The sequence below is a fragment of the Lonchura striata genome, chromosome 4, assembly GCF_050655825.1.
Source record: "Lonchura striata isolate lonStrDom1 chromosome 4, ASM5065582v1, whole genome shotgun sequence".
Taxonomy (NCBI): domain Eukaryota; kingdom Metazoa; phylum Chordata; class Aves; order Passeriformes; family Estrildidae; genus Lonchura; species Lonchura striata.
In genome coordinates this window covers 66,457,909-66,482,543 of record NC_140706.1, presented here as the reverse complement: position 1 = coordinate 66,482,543, position 24,635 = coordinate 66,457,909, and the positions used below count along the sequence as shown (strand labels likewise).

At 41.1% G+C, this 24,635-nt stretch overlaps 1 protein-coding gene across 1 annotated transcript in view; it reads left to right on the top strand.

The window, feature by feature from the left end:
• The window catches only part of FAT4 (FAT atypical cadherin 4), a 121,412-nt gene that overhangs the window by 81,060 nt on the left and 15,717 nt on the right, over positions 1-24,635 (top strand). The window contains exons 7-11 of the mRNA XM_031504679.3: positions 4,761-4,941; positions 8,254-8,504; positions 10,826-15,175; positions 20,151-20,255; positions 21,835-22,142. Coding sequence (XP_031360539.3) covers positions 4,761-4,941; positions 8,254-8,504; positions 10,826-15,175; positions 20,151-20,255; positions 21,835-22,142 — 5,195 coding nt within the window. The remainder of the gene's footprint in view (positions 1-4,760; positions 4,942-8,253; positions 8,505-10,825; positions 15,176-20,150; positions 20,256-21,834; positions 22,143-24,635) is intronic.

Below are 24,635 nucleotides of genomic sequence, written 5' to 3'. Positions count from 1 at the left end.
CACATTCTCCTATTTCTAATTTTTGCTGTGAGCCAAATAGCACCATGCTGCCGAGATAATTTCCAATAGCATCATCTTTTCCTGAACTTTCTTGAAGAACCTAAATGGCTTTGCAAGTTTCCTTTCATGGTTTTTTCTTGTTGCTCCAGTGCACTAAGTGCTCTGATCATTCCCCAGTCACCCAGATGTGGTGTGGAGAGCTGAACATGTACCAGAGCAGATGCTGCCACGTGTTGGGGGATTCCAAGGAGCCCAAACAGCTCCCCTTCCCCATTCCCCAGAGCAAGGGACAAGCACATGATGCTCCCTTCTTCCAAGCGTGCATGGATAGACCAAGACAAAAGTGAAAGCAATCTTTAGGTGCATCCATTGTACACTTTGTGTCTTTGAAGCATCAGCAGAAGTGAGGGCAGTGAGTGGCTTACGATGAGCTCATCCAGAAAGGTGTATTGACCTCTCTTTGCTGGTCATCCAGCATTTGAAAAGCAGAGATTGTCAGGTTAAATGGTATTTCTCCCCACTGTCACCTTCCTGCATTCCGTTTCCTTGATTCTACTTGAATTACTGCACAGAATCAATATTTTTCATCCCACCTCTCCTGGACAGGAAAAGATTGAGAGTGCGTGTTACAATTTTTAAAGTAAAAAAATTACAAATATCATAATATTTTTTTTGTGTGGTGATCAGCCTCAAGCAAGCATGGGTGAATGGAGCAAAAGCCTGCTCGTAGCTCTTCGCCAGTTCCAGTCCCATCTTGCTGGGACAAGAGACATCCTGTCCCGTGCTGCTGCCTGCCCGACTCATTGTCCCCATGGCTGTTTCTTCATGTCACAGCCCAGTGCTGGCCCAGCCCAAGGTGGCCTCTCATAACCTCTCTCTGTAACTCATCCTCCACCACAGCCTCTCAAGGTCTGCTCCTTCTCTTCATCCCCAGACACATGTTTACTTGCAGATGTAAGCAAAAAAGCTGAAATTTTTGGAAGAACATCCGTGGGAAGCAATTTTCCCTCTGAACTCAGCGTTACTATTTTGACACTACCCCAGGTTAATCTCTATTTCAACAATGACGTGTGTGGACTGTCTGCTTAGTGTATATGTACAGCTGCCACCTAGGAAATAAACTGTGCACTTCACAGAAAAAGACCTCAGCACACAGAGATGGGAACGTAACAATTATAATGACAATAATGTATGAATGGCACCATCGTATAAATTTTAAAGATTTGATACTCACTGAACGGGAACAGGCAATTCAATCTCTTGCATTTAGTTCACATAGTCAATTTTATGTTCTTTTACTATTCATCATTTGGTTCCTTCACTCCTCCATCCTTCTAGAAAACTTTTTTTCCGACTTGCATGTTTTAAGACTCTGTGAGATGCAGTATTTTGGGATTTGGGAAAAAAAACTTACTAGTTGTATAACACTAGAGAAATTCTCTAAATGAGAAGTGTCTCACAAAGAAATACTTGCTGCTTCTGCTGAAAAACAGTTCAGGCTATCATGAAAAGTCATAGAAATTTTTAATGCAAGTTCACTAAGGGAAAAGTGTATGTTTCTTTGTGGCTTTAGCCCTCAGGGCTGTTTTTAAAAGTACTCAGAGGCTTGTGTGGCTGTTTACAGCAATTTTAGATAGGTTGTAACACGTCTGGTTTATTAAGAATGGTTTGGGGTCATCTTGTGTGTTTGGCTAATATTGCAGAATTTACACTAAATTTACTGCAGTTATTTATGCAAAATATTAAAATGGGGTGATGCTCTACTATAATAAGAATTAACTGACTTGGGGAAGATTTGCTATTGAAGCAAAACTAAGAAATCTGGGAACTCAGCCTGACCGTGGAAACTACTTCTCTCACCACAAATATGACATGTGCATTTTATGAAACCTGCTTATTACCAAGGGCCAAATTCTGTGGTCCTTATGCAAGCACAGCTTTCACTGGAAGTTCACTGAGGACGGTAGAATTTGGCCCCAGGCTATTTCTTTTCCATATGAAATTACTTCATTTGTAATTTCCTCTTCTTATATTTCTCAGTAACTGCAGAAATGTGAGCTAGTCATTTAATTTCAACTAAGTAAAAGCTTTGAGGACTCTATGTGAAATTGCAACTTTGTCTTTCAGTGTAATAGAATAAAGGAGTAAATTTGTGGACGTGATATTTTACTTAGAGGGGGAAAAAAACCATATCTGGATAGCTACACAGACAGGAAACCAATGTAAATACGTGAGTTTTTCCATCCAAGTAAGATGAGAAAGGTTTGGGCTTTAGAGCCGAGGAGCAGTAGTGACTTGGGATGTTACAAACAGCTGAACTAATATGGGACTTCTGGGATGTCTCTGTGAGCACTCTGCAGCCACAAGCTAACATTGATGAGGTCTGGGTTACTTATGTTACCCCAGCTAATTTTGTTGGTGTGGTGCTCAGTCTTGGCTGGTAAAGTCCCTTGCCTGAGGCTGACACAAATGAGTCCATACTGCACTGCATGGTGCCTTGTAGGCACTTCCAGGGAGGAAGGGGAATTGGACAATAAGGGATTGGGGCATGAGGCAAAGGTTGGGATCTAAAGGCAGTGTCACCTCTGTTCATTTTTGTGATTAAACCCACGTTGTGAATTTTTTGGCCTTGCCTTTTCTTAGCAAATACATTTGAAACAGCAAGTTTCAGGTTTTAGCTGTGAGTTAGCTTTCGTTTCCAGGCTGAAGTGCATTACTGATGCTCTTTGAATGTAACTTACCCAAGATTAATTTCTGAATTATATATAAATTGTTTAATCAGCTGCGAAACTTTACAACTTTCAACCTTTCATTTCATTAGCTGTGAGATGAATGTTAATAAAATGCACTTGGAAGGCCAGAGCTTGATGACACACACAGCAAATGCTGCTGAGGACTCTCTTTCGTTTAATGCAGTAATAATAAACACTTCACAGGCAATATTTCAGCAATCAAGAACACTTTTGCAGGCTTTTCTATCTATATGTGTTTGGCTAAATGACAAGATTGTGAGTTAAAAAAAAAAAAAAAAGGCTAAAAAATGAGTCAGACTTATTGCCTTAATGTAACCTTCCTGGCTGAAAGCGTATTAATTGGCAGAATGGATTACCTCAGACCAGAGCAGAGAAAGCCCTCTATTGTGTGATGTGAAATCTATACTCCTTGGCTTGCACGTTCTTTCCTCGGCGTTGTGATCCTTCCCCTCTGATCAGCAGCCTCCAAACCCAGCCTTGTGAGATTTATAACACCTTTCAATTGGAAGCTCTGTCATTCAGCCCATTTGGGCTTTAAACCACGTTACTGCAAAGCATTTTGTGGTGGAAATTCCTCCTTCCTGTGCTGAGGCTGCTCCCAGCTTCTTCCTACTTCGCTTCTTCAGCTTTCAAGGGTTAACGTGCAGGAAAATGGGTTGCAATTTCTCCTTGTGTAAGAACTTTGTGTTTGGAGCCCTTGCCAGGAGCAGATGAGACCCAAGAGCAGAGCTTGCCTCCTTCCCAGCCCCGAGGTTGAGCTGCAGCAATAACCTTGGATAGCAGCGACCCAGTCATCTGCGGGGCTGGGGCGGTCACAGGGGGTGGCCTGTGTTCCATCAAGTGACAGCTCCGTGTAATATCCCTGCCTCGAAGCAAGGACTCCACCACTCTCCAGCCCAAAGCATTTCATTATCCTCGCTTTATCCCAGTCCAGCAAATGCTGAATTGGTGCATCTGAGATGGAAGGGGAAAGCAGCGCAATCTTGGGTAAAAGAGGCATGGTCATCATCTGTCTTTTGAGTAAAAGCAGCCATAACTTAAGTCTTTCATGCTACTTTTTCCTTCTTCTTCCTATATAGTCACAGAAAGAAATGATTCCTTTTCTCCAGGGGAAGAATTTGGTTAGCAGAAGATGTCTTGCTGATTCTTGGCTGGAAAGAGGTGTAATGAAAGGACTGACAAAACTAACATGAACTTGTAAAAGTCTTCATTGTCTTTTTTCGGATTTGCTGAAGGAAAAGCTTAAGAGGACAAATACTGAGAGATTGCACATGAATAAACATGCTATTTCATGCTCCTTGCTGCTCATCAGAGTTAAGTTTAGAATAACAAGGAGGATGAAAGCCCTGGGTTAAATAAGTTCACTCTGATTTCCCGTAAGCCAGTATCCCATTGGAGCGAGCATTATTTGCTGCTATATAGATGGTTGCTTCTACGGAGAGAATGAGTCTGAACAGGGCTGGAGACTCATTGCAACCTTCTCACCCCCTCCCAGAAGGTCTCCCCAGGTCAGGGGTGCTACCGGCAGTGGAAAAGCCATGCGGAAAGCTGGGTTTTTCCACTCTTTCCACTCTATTTGTTCTGCGGGTGAATAAATTGAGGGCTGCAGTCTTCACGTCTGTCAACGTGCCACCTTTGAAGGTCTTCTCGCAGAGAAACAGGAAAGTCAACCACATCTTCAAATTGGTCCTAATTGTTACAGGAAGGCTTTCTGAGCAGTTCCAAGACCATCTTTTTCCACTGAGCTTGTATTACAAAATATTTCTGGAATTAGATGGAGCAAGAAAAATAAATTTTTTCTTTTTTTTTTTGTCTTTCACAACTTGTACTTTATGTCAAGATGACTTTGAAACAAACCTGACCCTGTCCTCTGTGTTGAGCTGGCTTTCTTGCTCTGCAAACTGTGACATGCTCAAGCGCTCGGCTCTAAATCGGGGCTGGCAGACCTCCGATTAGCATGCTGGTGTTTGTAACCTCTAGCACTTTGTATCCCCCCCTTTCCTGCAGGATCTCCTGCCCTCACTGGCACTGGAACCATTGCTGTCACAGTGGATGATGTCAATGACAACGTCCCCACGTTTGCCTTTAACATGTATTTTGCCACTGTTCCGGAGGATGCTCCCACGGGGACAGATATTTTGCTCGTAAACTCCTCGGACGCTGATGCTTCTACAAATGCTGTTATTAGGTAGGTCGATTACTGTTGCTCCGTGTAATACTGCCTCATATCTTGCCTGAAGATTTCTTTTTCCCCAGTGTCCATCACCAGCGTGCCCTAGAGCTGTAAGACAAAACTAGAACAGCTTTACGTGTGTAACTAAATTACTTGGGCAAATGTGTCTTTTTGTTGTATATAGGCTTTTAGAGTTGTATTGAGGACAAATAGGATTGTGGAGTTACTTAATTTTTTTACTGAGTGAAAAGCAAACTAGTTTAATTTGCACCTGCACCCAGTACCAGCCTTGCTGCTACATTCACACCTTGTCATGTAATGAGCAATTTTCAGTGGAAGCAAATGTACTCCTTGAGTAAAGCTTTGGTCAATTAATGTCTTCAGTTTAGCATGAAAATTACCCAAGGTAAATCATAAAGCTTATGCCATTCAGAAAATCAGTAAAAACCTGGAATTTGGCAGTTTTGCCCAGGGCTCAATTGATGGAACTTAACTGGGCACTGGACTAAACACTGGCCATTCCCAGTTCCACAAAGAGTAATGAAGATGCTGACTGGCAGTGACAAGCTGAAGATTATCTACTGAGGACAGATACATTGCGAATTGGATGTAAAGCAAATTTGTATTAGTTTTTAATCTTAGCACATTTAACTATTGTGACTGAAAACATGACTGTTTCCAAACTCACAAAGCAGGATATAAAAGTAGCTTCTGTATTTACCTTTGTTAAGCTCACCTCAGTTCCTTCTTCGAAGAGCATAAGAATACCACTGTGTCACTTCTTCTAATGGAAGTAAAATAAAACAGAACTATGTTATGGCAAAACACTGTCTATAAAATACTGAAATATTTTCTTTCCAACTAGCTACAAGCCAAAAATAGAAGCTTGCCATTTAGACATCTTTAGATATTTGAAAATCATCCAAAAATTACCATTTATTAAATTGTGAAACAATCAAGCTTTTAGAAACTATTTCTGGCAAGCTCCTTTATAAAAAAAAAAGAATTCCATGCAAAGCATGAATGACTGTAATGATTGTGTCCCGTAATCAGAAATTATCAGAGTGCTCTTGGATTTCTTTAGTGTGGTTAAATTGCTTTAATATCTCTGCCATTAGTCTTTGTCATTCACTCAGTACTGCATCATAGAATTAGTTTATAAAAATATTTCTTTCCCTTCATAAGTAGCTATTAAAACATTGTTTTCAGGTTTTGTTTTACGCTCTTTAGGCTCAGGAACAGACTTTGTTTTTCTTGGACAGAACTTGTCCAGATTCAGCATTTAAAGTAGATCTTAAAGTATGGCTGGTATTACAAAACTGGTGAAAGCCAGAAGGACCAGAACATGTACAGTCATCTTGTCAGAGGTGCTGAGCACTCAGAACTCCTTTTCTGTCTTGTTAGTCTGTTCAAAATTAAACCTTTGGTTTCCAGTAGGGATATTTAAAATCCTTGGCTAACACTTTCAAGTAAAGTCAAAAAATGTGCTGTGCTTTGAAAGAAGCATTGCAGCTTCTGCAAAACTGTCACCTGTCCATACATGCCAATTCTTGTTCTCTTGTATCTTTGGTGATAACCTGTGAAGTCATTAAAGAAGGGTGATGGAGTTGTGAATAGCAATGCAAGTTTGAGCAGTCCTGTTAAAGACAGTAGACATAAGAGTCAAAAGGCCAGATTTTAAGTGTTCAGATCAAATTCCTTTTATGCCACTTGCCACCATTAGAGTTTCAAGGAGTTTTTTTGTTTTTGCTTAGTTGTTTATGGGTTGAGTTTGGATTTTTTGCGGTTGTGTTGAGACACATCTACACTGCCCATCTGGTTTATATGCAGATGCAGTTCAAAATATCTTATGATGGATGTAATATATCTTTATTATTTCCTTTAAAAAGAAAAATTCATGGTATCTTTCCAGTGTTGACATTTGAGCCGCTACGTATATGTGGAAGCACAGAAGAGAAAGTTTCTGTCTCTGCAATACCCCACTCAGGGTTAAATCACTGCAAATCACAGATGAAATGTGCCTGGTGCTGCTGTTTAGGGAGATTTAAGTGGTGCTTTAGGCTTTGTGCACATTCTTTTCATTCTAGGTGCACACTGCTGTGGCTGGAGAATAATTGCATCTGGCCATCACATTATATCATAATTAAGCAATTAAAGCATGCTCTTGGCATTGTGTAGAGATTAATGACTGAACAGGAGATGTTGCCACAGATTATTACACAGGCTGGCTCTCAACCCTCTCAGTGCAGCTTCTGGGCTGTGTTATTACTGCTGTCATAACCAGTTCTGGTCTTAAAGAGGTGAAGATAGGAATATTAATCTCTTTCATTAAAGCCACTTTGTTCTCAGTCTTTCATAGAATCATATCTCAGAAAAGCTGCTGCTGTACTCTAGCAGAGGAGCAACGCTAACCACAGCTGTGTTGGGTTATGATATGGAATGATATGGAATATGAGAATTCTTCATTTGAGACAGTTTTTGTTTCCATTGTTTTCTCAAAAATCCTTTATTTGAATTATTAAAAAAGGTAATATTAACCGAGTACCTTTGAGAATACATCTTTGAGATTCATTCTGTATGAACGCAAGCTGGATGAGCATTCCAAGAGAAGGGACAAACTCAGTGTGATAGGAAGTCAGAGGTAGCCCCTATGACATACTTTTGAGAGCACACAGTCAGTTTTTATCAGATCACACGGGGATGTGTGCACACACAAACACACCCACCAAGGGTCAAACTCTGCTCCCAGTTAGAACTCTGCTCTGTTAACAGAGCTCTGTTCCTACTAATTTGCTATGAATTACTATAAATTCACACTGAAATCTTGAATAGCAAAACTAGGTATCAGGAAACAGTACGGATATTAAATGTTCATTTTATTTTGTAAAGCTGTCATCATTTTATTTTAAAAAAGCAGTACTTTCTCTAATTGTATTCTGCAAGTTCAGTTAAGAAGCATATCAGCCTTTTGGACTAACAGTTAATGCATTAGCCCAGGGAAATCAGCACTCCAGTAGGCAGTTTTGAGAGTATGTCCAGTGGTATATTGAAATATCCAAAGGCTCAGTCAGCTCATGTAGTGGAAATCTATGTTAAACAGCTATGCTTGGAAATCCCCAGAAATGTCATTTATGACAGGCCTTGAAATTTGAAAAAGTCAAACAGTGAAGACAGATGGAGAGTCAGATGAAAATCCGTCTGTATTGATACCCATCAGCATGGTGGTCTGAAGAGTATATAAAATGGTTATTATCTTAAGGCAGCAGGCTGCCTTTTGAAACACTAATCCACTTCCAATTTTTATTCCTTGGTTTTCCTCTCAAACAGCTACAGGCTTACGGGCGGCAATTCACAATTCACCATCAACCCTTCTACGGGACAGATCATCACCAGCGCTCTCCTTGACCGGGAGGCGAGGGAGAACTACACCCTGGTGGTGGTGGCCAGCGACAGGGGCTTCCCCAGGGCTCTCTCCAGCTCCACCAGCGTGCTCGTGTCCGTGGCCGATGTGAACGACAACCCGCCAAAATTCCAGCACCACCCCTACGTCACCCACGTCCCGTCGCCCACCACTTCAGGTAGCCTGATTTCTGGAGCTTCCATAAACAGAGAATGTGGAATGGTTTGGGTTGGAGGGGACCTTAAAGATCATTGAGCAGCAACTCACTTGCCATGGGCAGGGACATCTTCCACTAAATCAGGTTGCTCAAAGTCCCATCTCAGCCTGGCCTTGAACACTTCCAGGGATGGGCATTCATGGCTTCTCAGGGCAACATATTAATGAAATGCTAAGCTGTGCCACCAGAAATGTTTCTGAGATGTTTCTCTGCAGCTGTTTTTCCTGGTATTATCTTTGCTGCATGGGAATGAGGAATAGCAAACCTCAAGTTAGCATCCACAGTTTAGCAGGTTTTTTCTGTTGGGTTCCTCCCATCCAAATTCAATTATATTTCTGTATTTACATAAAGTATACATACTGTAAATGATCACCCACTCAAAAAAGTTATTATTTTGCTGGTGTTAGGAAGATAATGGCCTGTTATTATTTTTGAAAGTCTCCTCTGAGCAATTCCTAAACAGGATTTTGACAGTCTCTTCCAAAAATGCCGTGTCTATTTCAGATGTTAATTATGTTGCCTTTCCTTGAGCCAAGTGGTGAAGTAAAATAAAATAATCAAGCAGCAATCTTCCTTTTGTGGAGCCTACACTGAAATTAAAGTTACTTCAGTCAACACAGGAGTTAATTTCTGATTCTGTTCACGTTCTGTGTTTTCACATACATACACATACATGGATATGTGATGCCTACAGAGAGAATTCTATGGTTTACAAAACAAATTTTCTTTTAGGAGAAAAAAAGATTATTTCCATGTCTTGGATTTTGTCTCTTAATTTTAAACAATTGTAAATACTTCTTCTTTTTATGGAAGAATGAATTTGTTTACAATTCTTCTCTGTTTCCAGAATAACATTATGAAATTGTTTTATTATTGCATTCGTGTAATCTGACCGGTGCCTTTGCCTGGTTGTTTTTGGTGTGTTTCTTTAAATTATTTTCACGAGGAGTACACATAGGTTGACCTGATGTTTTCTGGCAATATCTTTTTGGGTGCTTTTCGTATGAAATATCTTATAACTAGAAACCTAAGCTATGTTTACTCTGTTTTTAACTTAGCAAAAACCTAGGGATGTATCCACTTTACTTATTTACAACTTAATTTTTTTTTTGGTATTTTTAAATTGAGTTTAAAAAGAGGAACTAGTAATAATATTAATATTATAATTTGAATAACTGAAGCACAAAATCTTCACTTCTTCCTGTCCCATTTCTCACAGGGGTTTGAATACTGGTCTTGTCTAAATATTCCTGCCCCTGGAGTACAAATCATACACATGACTAATAGTGACATGAAGTATAGTTTTAAGGGATGCTGTCAAAGTCATTCCTGCCTCTAAATGATTTTCCCTTAAGAGGTTGAAAACAGCATTATTTTTATACAAAACTGGGTATTTTCTAAATTTTAGTGACAGTAAAACATCAACAGTATTCTGCAAATTGGTTGGACAATGTCAAATTTGAAAGACGTACTCATTAGATCTGTAAAGTCTAGTGAGGAAGAACACCCTGGGTTCTCCTTGAAGTCTGCAAATGTAGAGGATAGTACAAATGCTGCACATACAGTCAAGCTTATTGTGAAGCATAAATTCAAAAGACATGAAAAATCTGAGTGTAATCATGTTATTGTACTAGTGTGCAATAGTTTTGTATTTCTGTTTTACCAATGTGCTTTCAAAAATGCAGTCCTCTTAGTTATTGTCCTTGGAATACTCCTAGAAAATCAGAAGTAAGGGGCTGGTGGGGAGAAAGAAGCATCACCTGGGAAATAGGAAGAGAAGGGATTGCAAGAGACAGTGATGTAGGTTAAATATCTGTGGATACTGCCTGTTCACTTATGTAACCTTAATAGTCCTTGAATTCCAGGGTAGAGTTTTTTCCATTGATAAATAGACTAAGAGTAGTTTTGAAAATCAAAATAGCATTCAATCTTACTGGGTTTATGGTTTTCATTGTGTGAATGTTCTAGAAGCAGGATGCTAGGCCTCCAAAAGGCTTCAGGTCTGTTTCCCAGTTAATGAGATCTGTATGTCCATCTCTCTGAATGCAGTGTCCTCTTTTTCAGCTCTACATTTTTCGGCTGTGTACATGTCTTGTCGGTTCACATCCTTACCTGCCCCTTGCTGAACTCACTTTTTTTGTTTAAAAAGCAGTTCATTTTCAGGGCAGTGTGAGGAAGAGCATGCTGTTCCAGGATGTACTTCTGAGTGAAAGGCTGGCATGATGTTTCTCACAGTCAGTACATTCGTTAAAGGACTGACCTAGCTTTGTTCTACATTTCAGGCTCATTCGTGTTTGCTGTGACTGTCACCGACGCAGATGCCGGCTCCAACGCCGAGCTCCATTATTCCCTTGTGGGGAAGAACTCAGAGAAATTCCACATTGATCCAGCAAGGGGGGCAATCCTGGCTGCAAAACCACTGGTGGGAGAGTCTGAAGTCACCATATCTGTTCATGTGAGGGATGGTGGCCGGTACCCCAAGACAGACTCTACCACTGTCACCGTGAGGTTTGTGGACAAAGCTGAATTTCCTCGTGTTCAGGCAGAGCAGGAGACCTTCACGTTCCCTGAAAACCAAGCAGTTGGGACGCTTGTCACCACCGTCTCTGGATCTTCAGCCAGAGGAGGCTCCTTGTCCTATTACATCGCCAGTGGTAACCTGGGCAGCACCTTCCTGGTGGATCAGGTGACGGGACAGCTTTCTGTCGGGCGGGCTTTAGATTTCGAATCTGTGCAGAAATACGTGGTATGGATTGAGGCCAGAGACACGGGTTTTCCCCCCTTTTCCTCCTACAAAAAATTGGAAATATCGGTGATTGACGTCAACGATAACGTGCCGGAGTTTGAGCAAGATCCATTCATTGCAGAAATAGCGGAGAACCTGTCCCCACGGAAGATACTGACAGTGGCTGCTGTCGACAGAGACAGTGGCCTGAATGGACAGCTAAACTATGAAATAATTGAGGGCAATACTGAAAACAGTTTCAGTATCAATCGAGCCACTGGTGAGATCAGAAGCATCCGGCCCTTGGACAGGGAGAAACTGTCTCAGTACACACTAACCATAAAAGCTTCAGATAAAGGCAGTCCGCTCCAGAGCACGACTGTCAAAGTTATCGTTAATGTTTTAGATGAAAATGACAATGCTCCGAGGTTTTCACAGATATTCAGTGCTTCTGTGCCTGAAAATGCTCCTCTGGGTTTTACAGTAGCGCGAGTCACAACATCAGATGAGGACATTGGGGTGAACGCAGTCAGCAGGTACTCCATAAGGGATACGAGTCTCCCGTTTACCATAAATCCCAGCACTGGGGACATCACCATCAGCAGACCACTGAACAGGGAGGACACTGACCGCTACAGAATCAGGGTCTCTGCACATGACTCAGGGTGGACGGTGAGCACAGACGTCACCATATTTGTCTCAGACGTCAATGACAATGCCCCACGATTTACAAAACCGTCCTATTACCTGGAGTGTCCCGAGCTTCCTGGGATTGGGCTAAAGGTCACCCAGGTTTCAGCCACCGATCCAGATGAAGGGTCCAATGGTCAAGTCTTCTACTTCATAAAATCCCAGTCTGAGTTCTTCCGCATTAATGCAACCACGGGAGAGATTTTCAACAAGCAGTACTTAAGGTACCAAAACTCCAGTGGTTCCAGCAATGTCAACATCAACAGGCACAGCTTCATCGTGACATCATCAGACCGGGGCAGTCCCCCGTTAGTGAGTGAGACCACCGTCACCATAAACGTAGTAGACAGCAATGACAACGCACCGCTCTTCCTCACCCCTAAATATTTCACTCCTGTGACTAAGAACGTGAAGGTTGGCACAAATTTGATTAAAGTTACTGCAGTGGATGACAAGGACTTTGGCTTGAATTCTGAAGTGGAGTACTTCATCGCTGATGAGAGCAAAACTAATAAATTCAGATTGGACAGGAATACAGGCTGGATTTCTGTGTCATCTTCACTAATGGCTGATTTGAACAAAAACTTCCTGTTTAAAGTGAAAGCCAAGGACAAGGGTAATCCCCCGCTCTCATCCGAAGTAGCTGTTGAAATCGTAGTGACAGAAGAAAATTACCATACACCCGAGTTTTCCCAGAGCCGCATGAGCGTTACTATCCCGGAGAGTTACTCTGTTGGAACAGTGGTCAGGACAGTTTCAGCACGAGACAGAGATGCTGCTATGAATGGATTAATCAGATACAATATTTCCTCTGGAAATGAAGCTGGAATCTTTGCTATTAATACAACCACTGGTACACTGACACTAGCCAAACCGCTCGATTTTGAGTTAGACCAAAAGCACGAGCTGGTTGTTACTGCCACGGATGGAGGATGGGTGTCCCGAACAGGCTACTGCAGTGTCACCGTTAATGTCATTGATGTCAATGATAACTCCCCAGCATTCAGCCCTGAGGAGTACTTTCCCACCGTGCTAGAAAATGCGCCCAGTGGGACAACTGTTATTTGTTTAAACGCCACTGATGCTGACTCTGGATCTAACGCTGTGATTGCGTATGCCATCCAGTCCTCAGACAGCGACCTCTTTGTCATTGACCCCAACACAGGAACCATCACCACCCAGGGATTTTTAGATTATGAAACAAAGCAGAGTTACCATCTAACGGTAAAGGCTTTTAATGTTCCAGATGAAGAGAGGTGCAGCTTTGCTACTGTCAACATCCAGTTAGAAGGGACAAATGAATATGTGCCTCGTTTTGTGTCCAAGCTTTATTATTTTGAGGTTTCAGAGGCAGCCTCCAAAGGTACTGTTGTAGGTGATGTTTTTGCAAGTGATCGTGATATGGGCATTGATGGAGAAGTCCACTACCTCATCTTTGGCAACAGTAGAAAGAAGGGCTTCCAGATAGATGAGAAAAGTGGCCAGATCTATGTTTCGGGGCCTCTTGACAGAGAAAAAGAGGAACGAATCTCTTTAAAAGTCCTTGCAAAAAATTTGGGGAGCATTCGTGGTGCAGATATAGATGAAGTAACAGTTAATATCACAGTCCTGGATGCCAACGATCCTCCTGTTTTTACCTTGGGAGCCTACAATATACGGATCAGCGAGGGTGTTCCTCCAGGCACCCATGTCACGTTCGTCAGTGCCTTTGACTCAGATTCTGTCCCCAGCTGGAGCAGGTTTTCCTATTTCATTGGGTCTGGCAATGAGAACAGCGCCTTTTCCATCAACCCACAGACAGGACAGGTGACGGTCACTGCAGAGCTGGATCGAGAAATGCTGCCTGTCTACAACCTCTCTGTGCTGGCCATCGATTCGGGAACGCCATCTGCAACAGGAAGTGCCTCTCTAGTGGTAACTTTGGAAGACATCAACGACAACGGCCCTACCTTGTCCACCAGCCAAGGAGAAGTCCTGGAGAACAACCGTGCAGGAACTCTGGTGATGACGCTTCAGTCGTCAGATCCCGATCTCCCTCCCAACCAAGGTCCTTTCACGTATTACTTGCTCAGCACTGGCCCTGCCACCAGCTACTTCAGCCTCAGCACCGCTGGAGTCCTGACAACGACAAGGGAGATTGACAGGGAGCAAATCAGTGATTTTTACCTCTCGGTGATTACAAGAGACTCTGGTGTTCCTCAGATGTCTTCCACAGGAACTGTGCAGATCAAGGTAATAGACCAAAATGACAACCCGTCTCAGCCCAGAACAGTAGAAATCTTTGTTCATTATTATGGCAACCTCTTCCCAGGTGGAATTTTGGGCAACGTAAAGCCGCAGGATCCAGACGTGCTAGACAGCTTCCAGTGCTCCCTCACCTCAGGAGTCACCAGCCTTTTCAGCATTCCCGGGGGCACCTGTGAGCTGCACTCACAGGCAAGGTCCACGGACGGCACGTTTGACCTGGCCGTCCTCAGCAATGACGGGCTACACGGAGCCGTCACCAGCAGCGTCCGCATCTTCTTTGCGGGCTTCAGCAACACCACCATCGACAACAGCGTCCTCCTCCGCCTGAGCGCCCACAGCGTGCGGGACTTCCTGACCAACCACTACCTGCACTTCCTGCACATCGCCAGCTCCCAGCTGACGGGGCTGGGCACGGCCATCCAGCTCTACGGCCTCTACGAGGACAGCAACCACACCTTCCTGATGGCGGCCGTCAAGCGCGGCAACAACCAGTACGTGAACCCCAGTGGCGTGGCCACCTTCTTCGAGAGCATCAAGGATGTCCTCTTCCGCCAGAGCGGGGTGCGGGTCGAGGCCGTGGACTACGACTGGTGCCTGCAGAGCCCCTGCCAGAACGGAGGGAGCTGCCTGAGGAGGCTGGCGGTGAGCCCCGCGCTGAGGACCCACGAGAGCGTCCCCGTCATCATCGTGGCCAACGAGCCGCTGCGGCCCTTCGTGTGCAGGTGTCTGCCGGGGTACGACGGGAGCCTGTGCGAGACCGACATCGACGAGTGCCTCCCGTCGCCCTGCCACAACGACGGCACCTGCCACAACCTGGTGGGGGGCTTCTCCTGCAGCTGCCCTGAGGGCTTCACCGGCATGGCTTGCGAGAGGGACGTCAACGAGTGCCTTTCCAGCCCCTGCAAAAACGGCGCTGCCTGCCAGAACTTCCCAGGAAGCTTCAACTGCGTTTGTAAAACCGGGTACACAGGTATGCTTTTACTCCTCTATATGCCTTACAGTCCAGAAAAGATGGCGAGAGTGTGGAGATGTGCCTTCTTAGCCCAAGATGAAGAGGTCATGCAAAATGAGGTATTAATAGTGTGAAAACTCAGAATACCCAGGTGCCTGCGATATTATTTTATTTTAGCTCTCTCCCAAGGCAAATCTCACTTACCTGATTTGCATTAGAACAGGGAGATCTTTGCGAAAGCTATTCAAATTTTTAAAATGTGTGGAAACTATCTCCAATGGTTAAGTATGATTTTTCTGTACATGTTGTTGTTATGCATATTGTGGGAGCATTTTAAGTCTACTAGAAGTGTGCCAAGCAAGAAAATCAGCCTCTGCCCCAAATTACTTGCAGGACAGAAAACAGATGAAGGATATGGGAAAAAACAGAATTCAGGCAAATTGGTCAAACCTCGCTGTTCTGTATTTTGTCCCTTTGTCATTTATTTTTTTTCATTAAGTGCAGAAATGCATTCCTACCCCTTCTGAGTATTTTTTCTCTGATATTTATTACACATTCAAACACAGCAGCATTGTAACCCAGAAAAGGAGGCTGGTCTGTGCTTCTACCATGAGTAGGATATTTAAGGAAGGTCTTAACAATTTTGTCCAATGCTTATAGCACTTTTCTTAGAAATCAAGAAAAAAAAATCTAACCAGGGGAGATTAGGTAAGGCTTTCAGTGCCTTTTCTAAGGAGTATTTCTGCATTGAAGAAGCCACAGGGCAGCCCAGCTCAGGACAGCTCTGTCCATTCTGGTGTGGGAATTGCCACCACCACAAATAACCTGTAACCCATGGAAGGATCAGGGGAACAACTGTCCCTTTGTGTTTTTTTTACTTAAAGCTAGTCTGTGCAGGAGAGAATGGAGGAGGAAGTTAATTTCAAAGTAAAAATTTAATTACTTAATTTAAATCACAGCTGCAGCAGTGGATACATATTCAGTGCAGCATCAAGGATGCCGATGAGATCATCTGCATCCTAAGCCTCAGGTCAGGAGCAATTGCTGTTAATTGACAAGCAGTTCTAATTAGGTTACCAATCTAGGATTTTACTTCATGTTGTATTAGCATACCAAATTATTTTGCCAGGAGCATGGCAAAATAATTTTAGAACACCTATGGCCTCTAACTCTTGAGGTCATTAGCACCAGACAGCACATGGGTGTGTGTTTGCTCTTGCAGTGAAGCAAAACACTTCATTAACTCTAGTGGCAAACTACAGTGTATTCCTCTAGACTGTAATTTGAAACATTTATGAAGCATCCAGCTGATTTCTTCTGGTATTAAATTTGTACATTAATGCTCAACCCTTATCTCAGCTAAAAATCAAGCACTGCATGTGACAAGTTTAAAAAAAAAAAGATGAGTATTTTTACTAAGAGAATGTGATGAGAGACTCTTAGAGTTGGAAGTGTTGGATTTCTTTCATGCCATGAATTAAATGTGGCATCTGATAGGAGCTTTCTTAAACTCCTTGTCAACACAAATAACCTTAAAATAGATTGCCACTGAGGCAGACATTTCTATTTGAGAGTCAGATGTTGTTTAATCAGTTGGCCACTGCAGAATCAAGAGTTATTAAAGTGTCCTGAGATTAATTGATCAAGACAGAAAACAAATGGCGCCAGTGTAATTAAAAGACAAAATATCTTTGGAGTTTAATATCAACAGAGCTTATTAGATAAGATCACAATTATCACACAGTATATTTAGATATTTTATGTCTACAAAAGCATATTTGAAATTCTTTAAATTAAATATTAAATAGGTTCTGCAAACAAATGTCAGTGTACTGATTGTTTGAGAATGCTTGACATAGAGGCTATTATGTCATTATTATACTGCCAACAGAAAGAGAACACAGCTGCTTGGGCTCTTAATTTGCATTCATATGTGATTAAAGATAGCCACAGTAGATGTAAAAATAAAGTCTCAAACTGTTTCTTCATGACTATAAGCCTTGAGTGCTCAACCACAACAAAAAAGTGGCATCCAAACTAGTGGATTTCTAATTCAGTTCCCCATATACATAATTTTGCTTCTTCTGTTGGAATGAAAATACAGTCTCATAATTGAATTTGCATGCTTGGTAAAAAAAATAACATTTACATGGTAGTGCATGGAAGTAGAAATTAGAATTTTCTGGGACAGACTCTCTGTTCACTGTAAATTAGACTACATGAGCTGTAGACCTTTATAATGGTGTGTACCTGAAAACTGAGAATCTTACTTTTCCTTGATTTATTATGTTTTGTCAGCTGCATTTCACTTCATCATACTGCAAAAGGTAATGTCATTTTTTTCACTGGATAGGATTATAAAGACTGATTACCTCAGAGTAACAACATTAGGGTTTGAACAATCTGTTATAATTATATCTCTTAATGATGAACAGGTTTTGTTTTTAAAATAATCGTTTTCTGGAGGGAATATGCTGGTGATTTACAGTAGTTGTCTGCCCTTCCTTTGAACCTTTCATTTCCTGTTTTCCAAGATTCATTAAGATGAAGGAATGTACGTTTGTGAAGTTGTTTCAAATGCAAGATTAGAATGCTAGAACAACCACTTTAAAAGATGGACACAGAGAACCACAAAAACTAAAACTCCCAAATCAGCTTAAATATTAGTTGAAGAACATTCAGCTCATATCTGTTCCTGCTACATTTTTCAATTAACAAAAAAAAAAAAAAAAAAAAAAAAAGTCTGAGGAACCTAGATTTTTGCATAAACCCCTGCCTGCGATAACATCAGCTGGAGGTGATGAATGATAAATGTTGAATGCTGTCTGTTACCAATTACCCAGCATTCTCCTAATTTTCACAGTCTTCATAAAAGGATCTTTCTGATGCAGAAATGAATACCTTGCATCTTTCAGAATTTCAGCCAAGAATTGATCTATAAGCTCAGCTAACTTCAGTTTTCATCTAGGCCAATTTGGATGGGATTGTGAGCAACTTGGTCTCGTGGAAGATGTCTCTGCCCATGGTACGGGGTGGAACAAGATGGTCTTTTAGGCTCTTTCCAACCCAAACCATTCTATGATTCCATAATTCTGTTAGTCTAAACACACTTATGTTGGTTTCAAGAGTTCTTCAAACAACAGTTAAGCATAAAGAAGATGCTGTTATTCATTGGTTAGAGTGCAGCTGAAATAAATATCCATATTCTCTTGCTGACTCAGCAAATGTGCCAGCTTTAATGTCAGCTGAGAAAAATAAGAGTATTTAGTTAGAATTAACTGCAAAGATCTGAGTAAGCCTGTTTAGCTCCACTTGATTTTTTTTGTGAAAACTGAGCAGCATCACTGAGCTATTTTAAGCATATCTGTCTCACTTTTGCTATGTGCTCTCCTTCATGAGTCAAAGACATCTACTACGGACCATAAATTGAAAACAAAGAAAACAGCAAAATCTCACATAAAAAGTTAGCTCATCCTTCAGTCATGCCCATTAGAGAATAAAACATAAATAAATACCCCCAAAGCATAATTAGATTCAGACACTGGAAAAGTTTCCTGGATTTATGGTGCATCTACAAGTGACGTATTAACCGCAGGAATCCTCCAGCGCTCCATTTCCACCCTGCTTGCAGTCACACATGGAGAGCTGCTGCTCACATGGAAGAGCTGCTTGCAAACTGTAGGTTAAACAAAAAAGCAGAAGAGTGGGGAGAAACAATAGGTTTTCTTCATTAGGTAACTCAGGTTGTTAAACTCTGAAAAAGGCAGCAGAGTTTGTAAAGCACAGTCCTGGTTTGCTACAGTTTTAAGTTGCACCAGCAACCTCTAAGGACTGGTGCATTCCTGTCATGGGAGATGTAAAATTACAAGATATATGTGACATACAAGAATGGACACCCTCTGTGCAAGCTCATGTTGTACTTTTAACTTAAACGTATGCATATGGTGTAAGAAATAAAACCATTAATTATCGATGCAGAAAGAAGCATTAAGACAGTCTTAGCCCTTGCTTTGTGCATATTGCCTGGCTGAGATGAAGTTCAGGAGGAGTCTGGAAGACTGTGGCTGCTTTGGTGAATTTTTGCAGTGAAACAGGGAGGACAAACATAACAACACTTTGAAGTTTTTGCTGAGCACAGGCAGTGAAGTCTGGCACTGCTGGTGACAGGAAGACAGGTTCCAAGAGTAGGATGTAGTGGAAATGTTGCTAAACTCATCAAAGTCAAACAATGAAAACCTTAGAAATAAAGACCATTATTTTTGTAGTTAATGTTTCCATGCAAAGAAAATTTTAGTTTTGTACAAAAAATATGCATGTTTGTACTTGGTCTCTGTTAAAATCTTCACTTTTTCTCTTGGTTCCCTTCCTTACTGAAATGAATTATGTGATTTTCAGTTTGTTCTCTGGGGAATAATATTTACCACATGTGACAATGTCTGCTTAGAAAAGGACTGTATCCAGGGTAGTTTGTTTTAGTTTCAGAGGACTGTGGTCTCTCCAAGTCAGGAAGGAGGTTGTAATTGATGAGGAAAATAAGAAATATCATATAATGTACAATAGCAGCCTCTGTTCAGCATGACCTGCTTGTGCAGGGTCCAGCAAGGGCTGTCTGTATCTCCTTTGCACTCATTAGTATATTGCACTCAACAAGGAGAAAAAAAAGATACATTTTTACAGTTCTTTATTTCAGCATTGCCTTTAACTGCATGATATCTCTTTTATAGGCACCAGTTAATAAAATAATAAAATTAAAACAACAGTCCACCAGAACCTATAATCACAATGAGACACTTGAACAGTAGAGTTATTTTCTCTGTGCCACACATTATGCCTGTGGCATCCTGTCTGTGATTCCTCTCTCCATCCCAGAGCTGGCCCATGGCACCAGCTCTCCTGGCCATTTGTTCATAACCTCATTACCTACACCACCAGCCTGATTTTCTATTTCCCTGAGTAGTCTGACCTGGAAATTGCTTTTGTTCCCTCATCACAGGGAAAACATGTGACTCCACTGTCAACTACTGTGAGTGCAACCCATGTTTCAATGGTGGGTCCTGCCAAAGTGGGCTGGAGGGGTATTTCTGCCACTGTCCCTTCGGTAAGTGCCCTTCTCTCTTCTTCACCTCCCTTTCTCTATTCATATTTCTATTTATTTTTACCTGCAGAAATGATTTCTGGTTTGAAAATGATTCAAGGTCTGGAAAAACTGCATGTATTTAGAGGTTCAATTAACTAATTTTTCTTCAAAAGAAAATTAAAAAGTGATGTGATCACAACAAATAGATATTTGTCATTCCTAGCAGCAGGTCCTTTATCTCTCACAGAAAAAAACATAAGTCCCAGTCAAACGACTCAGTGCCTAAAAATTAGAAAGAATGTTTCTGATTAGATAGATAGATAGATGATAGATAGATAGATAGATAGATAGATAGATAGATAGATAGATAGATATAGCTGTCCAAAAGTAAGAATGGATGCTTGAAATACTTAAATCAAGACCCTTGGCTTCCTAAAGAAGAAACTTGACTACAGCTGGATCAGGGCTGAAGTACCTTCACACCAAGTATATCCAAAGTTCAGTCTGAAGGAGGAAGTATGATGATAACAAAGCTCTCCTGATGGATAACAGGCACTTTTAGAGTAAGAGTAAGACCACTATAAAATAACATCAGTATTTTACATCAGAGAAGTATATAGTAGTGCCAAAATAGTTCCATAATTTTTTCGAATTTAATTATCCCAGATTTGGTTTGTGGAGTGAACCCAACAAAAACATAGAGCAACATGAATATTTTAAGGCATCGTGACACGATTGCCACAAGATTGATTCTGAATGCAGATTAATCCAGAATTGCTATTGTTCATATGGAAAAGTATGAAAGTAAATGTAACAAATTAATAAAAAAAACTAGAAATGTCCAAAAATCATCTACAGTGCTTTAAGGTTGCTGAAAACCCTCTCACAAAAGTATAATTCTCAATATGCATTTGTAACTAATGCTGAATATGTTTTTCTATTAACATGTGGAATAATTTCTCTATTCCCTTTTATTTCCTATATTGTACATTTCCTCAGGGTTTATTAATTTCCAAATGTAAATAATACTCATAAATTAAATCAGGGTTTTTTCCCCATTGTTGCTACAGTAGAAGAAAAATCAGGGGAAACTATGTGACAGAGATCTGAAAAGAAGTATGGAGAATGCACCAAAATATGAGTATCAGTAAAAAAACATTTTAATCACATATATGCTTATTTCATAAGTATAAAAAATGAACCACCCAGTGAGAAACACTTCAGATAACAGCCGCAGAGCGAAAAATAAACTCAACTTGCACATTTGTTTCCATAGCTGGATTAACAAATGCCTGATGATAATTCACAACCATGTCTTGACAGATCTGTCAAGTTGGTTTGGTTTGGTGTTTTCTGAAGAAGCCACAGAAGTGCTTTTTCAATAGATGCATCTATCCTTTCTACTTCAATTTTTAAGTTTAAACGTAATGCACCTCAGCACCCAGCTGTAGGTAATAGCAATCTTCTGTTGGTTTTGTGATTTAAATTGTACATTAGGAGTTCCACAGCCATGTGGAGAACACATCTATACTTCTCTCCTGGGAGAAGACATGATGAGGAAAAAACTGCCCAATTCCAGACTTTGCTTCTCGTTTTCCAGGTGTTTTTGGGAATCACTGCGAGCTCAACAGTTACGGATTTGAAGAGCTGTCCTACATGGAGTTCCCCAGTATGGATCCCAACAATAATTACATCTACATAAAGTTTGCCACCATAAAGAGTAACGCCTTGCTGCTGTATAACTACGACAACCAGACTGGGGAGAGGGCAGAATTCCTGGCACTGGAGATAGTGGAAGGGAGGCTGAGGTTCTCCTACAACCTGGGTGGCGGCACGTACAAGCTCACCACAGCTAAGAAGGTGTCTGATGGACATTTCCACACCGCCATCGCCCGCCGGGCTGGAATGGTAAGAAATGCCAAAATGAGGATTTCAAGGCGAGTTCAGCCAAATCCCTTTGGCTTCCAGGCGAACTCAGAGGAACGTGAAATTAGTGACGTTGAGTTTGCTAGCAGAAACTCCAACTTTGGGAAAAAACCTCCTTCGTTTCTGCCTTATTCCAACTGACTCAAAGCCCTGTGGTGGTTTGTTTAGTAGTATGATGATGATAAAGTATAATGAAAAGAACATGTGCAAAATGCCCCCATACTCTCAGTGTGAAAAATGAGAGCCAGGAATAATTAATGACATAGATTATTATACATGGGGCTAATTAACTGCTGTAGATTACAGGGATGATTATCAGGGAATGCCAATTAACCACAGTAATTGCCAAAAGCCTCAAAATAATTTTTCTTAACATTTGGAAAATAGGAGTGGACAGACTTGAAATTCTAGGCATCTGTGACCTCCATGAGCTAATTCAGAGATTTTTCCAATCTCATCAGACTGGGAGCCTGGTTTTCCTCTGTAGCACACATATAAAAAGTTAAAAGGTGCTACATTAAGAGAACTTTTTGAGGGGAAGGAGGGAAGTTACTTCTCTGTCCCCCAGAATGCATCAGAGGTGAAGAACTCAGCCAAAAACTAGGACAACTGATTGCCATATGCCTGGCACTCTGACCCCTCTCCTGCATTTTTTTTTTTTCCAGTAAATGTTTTCTATTCCTCCTCTCCCATTTTTTAATAATATTTCCAAAGTAGAACATAAACCAAATGCTCTTTGAATCCAAGCCAAGTTTTTTGACTCCAGTGTTTGAGTTAGAAATTAAACCAAATCTTTTCACCATCCATTGTCAGTAGCTATTGCCCAACAATTCCATTCTCAGGCAGAAATGGCCAGCATACATGGAACTCATGTTTGGAATTAAAGTCATAGAGCAATAATAATACAATGGGGTTCCCCATTTTGGTTTGTATATTTCAAACTAGAAGTGATGGATGGAATAAAAGCAGTAAACTTTTCTACTCAGTGTGGCTCCCTTCCAGTCCTTGCAGAGTCTTCAGCCCAGAACTCCATTAAAGTTCATTGTGTGAGACCTGGTATCTCCATTTACTCTGGATGTTGGTCTCTTCTCCTGAGTTACAAGCGACATGACAAGAGGAAATGGCCTTAAGTTTTGCAGCAGGGGAGTTTTAGATTGAATATTAGTAAAGAGTTCTTCCCCATAAGGGTTGTCAATGTCTGGAACAGGCTGCCTAGGGAAGTGGTTGAGTCACCATCCCTGGAGATATTAAAAATATGTGTAGATGTGTCACCTGGGGACATGGTTTAGTGGTGGCCTTGACAGTGCTGGCTTAGTGGTTGGACTCTTGCAGATCTTTTCCAACATTAGGAATTCTATGGTTCTGTGAAATCTGGTCTTCAGCTGGATTTGCAAATCCAATTTGTGTGTGTTTTTAGGACTTACATATCCAAATAAAATGAAGGATAATTGTGATGTTGAGCAATAACTTTGGTTTGATGTGCTTTAATATCAGATATTCAATTTGCATCTTCCAAATTTAATAATTTACATCACAGCTTCCTAATGGTAAAGCCCGAAGGTACACTTTAATCTTGACATGCACCAGGTTCCCATTTTAGTAACGAAAGCAGAATGTTACTTCTATAAGTAAGACATAAATGGCTAAGTATAGGGACACAGAGTAAAAGTTGCAGCAAATAAAATGAAGCACACTGAAGAAAAAAAACACAGAAAGAAAATGTTTTACTTGTCAGTGTGCCAAGACTATAGAAGAAGAGAGAACATAAAAAGGGCTATTTATAGAAATTTCAGCTATGAATGCTTCAGGCTAAAAGCAAATATTTAAGATAACCTATACCTTTGTATGATTTTTTGTTTGTTTGTTTGTTTTTAATGTTTAAACCTATTCAGTTACATCAGCTGTTTACAAACAGTTGTGAAGAGAATTGCCTTTGTTTTAGATATTTTTGCTGCGGGAAAAATGTCTCCCAGGTGTCCAAAACTGGATAAAATAGGCCCCCTTTAGGATTCCAAATCTGTCATTTCCTACAACACAGTGGGATTTTATCGGAAACTGGTAAAATCATTAAGTTGTCAGTCCTGAGCTATTGCAAAGTGACAGGACAGAAAGGCTCATAATGTGGCAAGGTAACTGTAGAGTAATGCTTCAGTAACAAGCAGGAACATTTGACTAACATTAGAAAATAAATTGTATGAACTCTGTTCCAAGTAAAATACACTCTCAAGTATCCAGCCCTTCAGCTGGGGCTGGAGCTTGGCTTGCAGAGCACATAGCAATGTAAGTTAGGGAGATTATGCTGATTGAGCTAAGAACAAAAAAACTCATTTCAGTTTTTGTTGTTGATGTTCTGAAGGAAAAATATGTATGCATGTGGTGGCATACAGAGCAGCCAGCTTATTATTCTTTCTCTGAATTGTTTCATTTACACAGGGCTATAATCTGCTTTGGAACTGCAGCCTGACATTTCTTGGG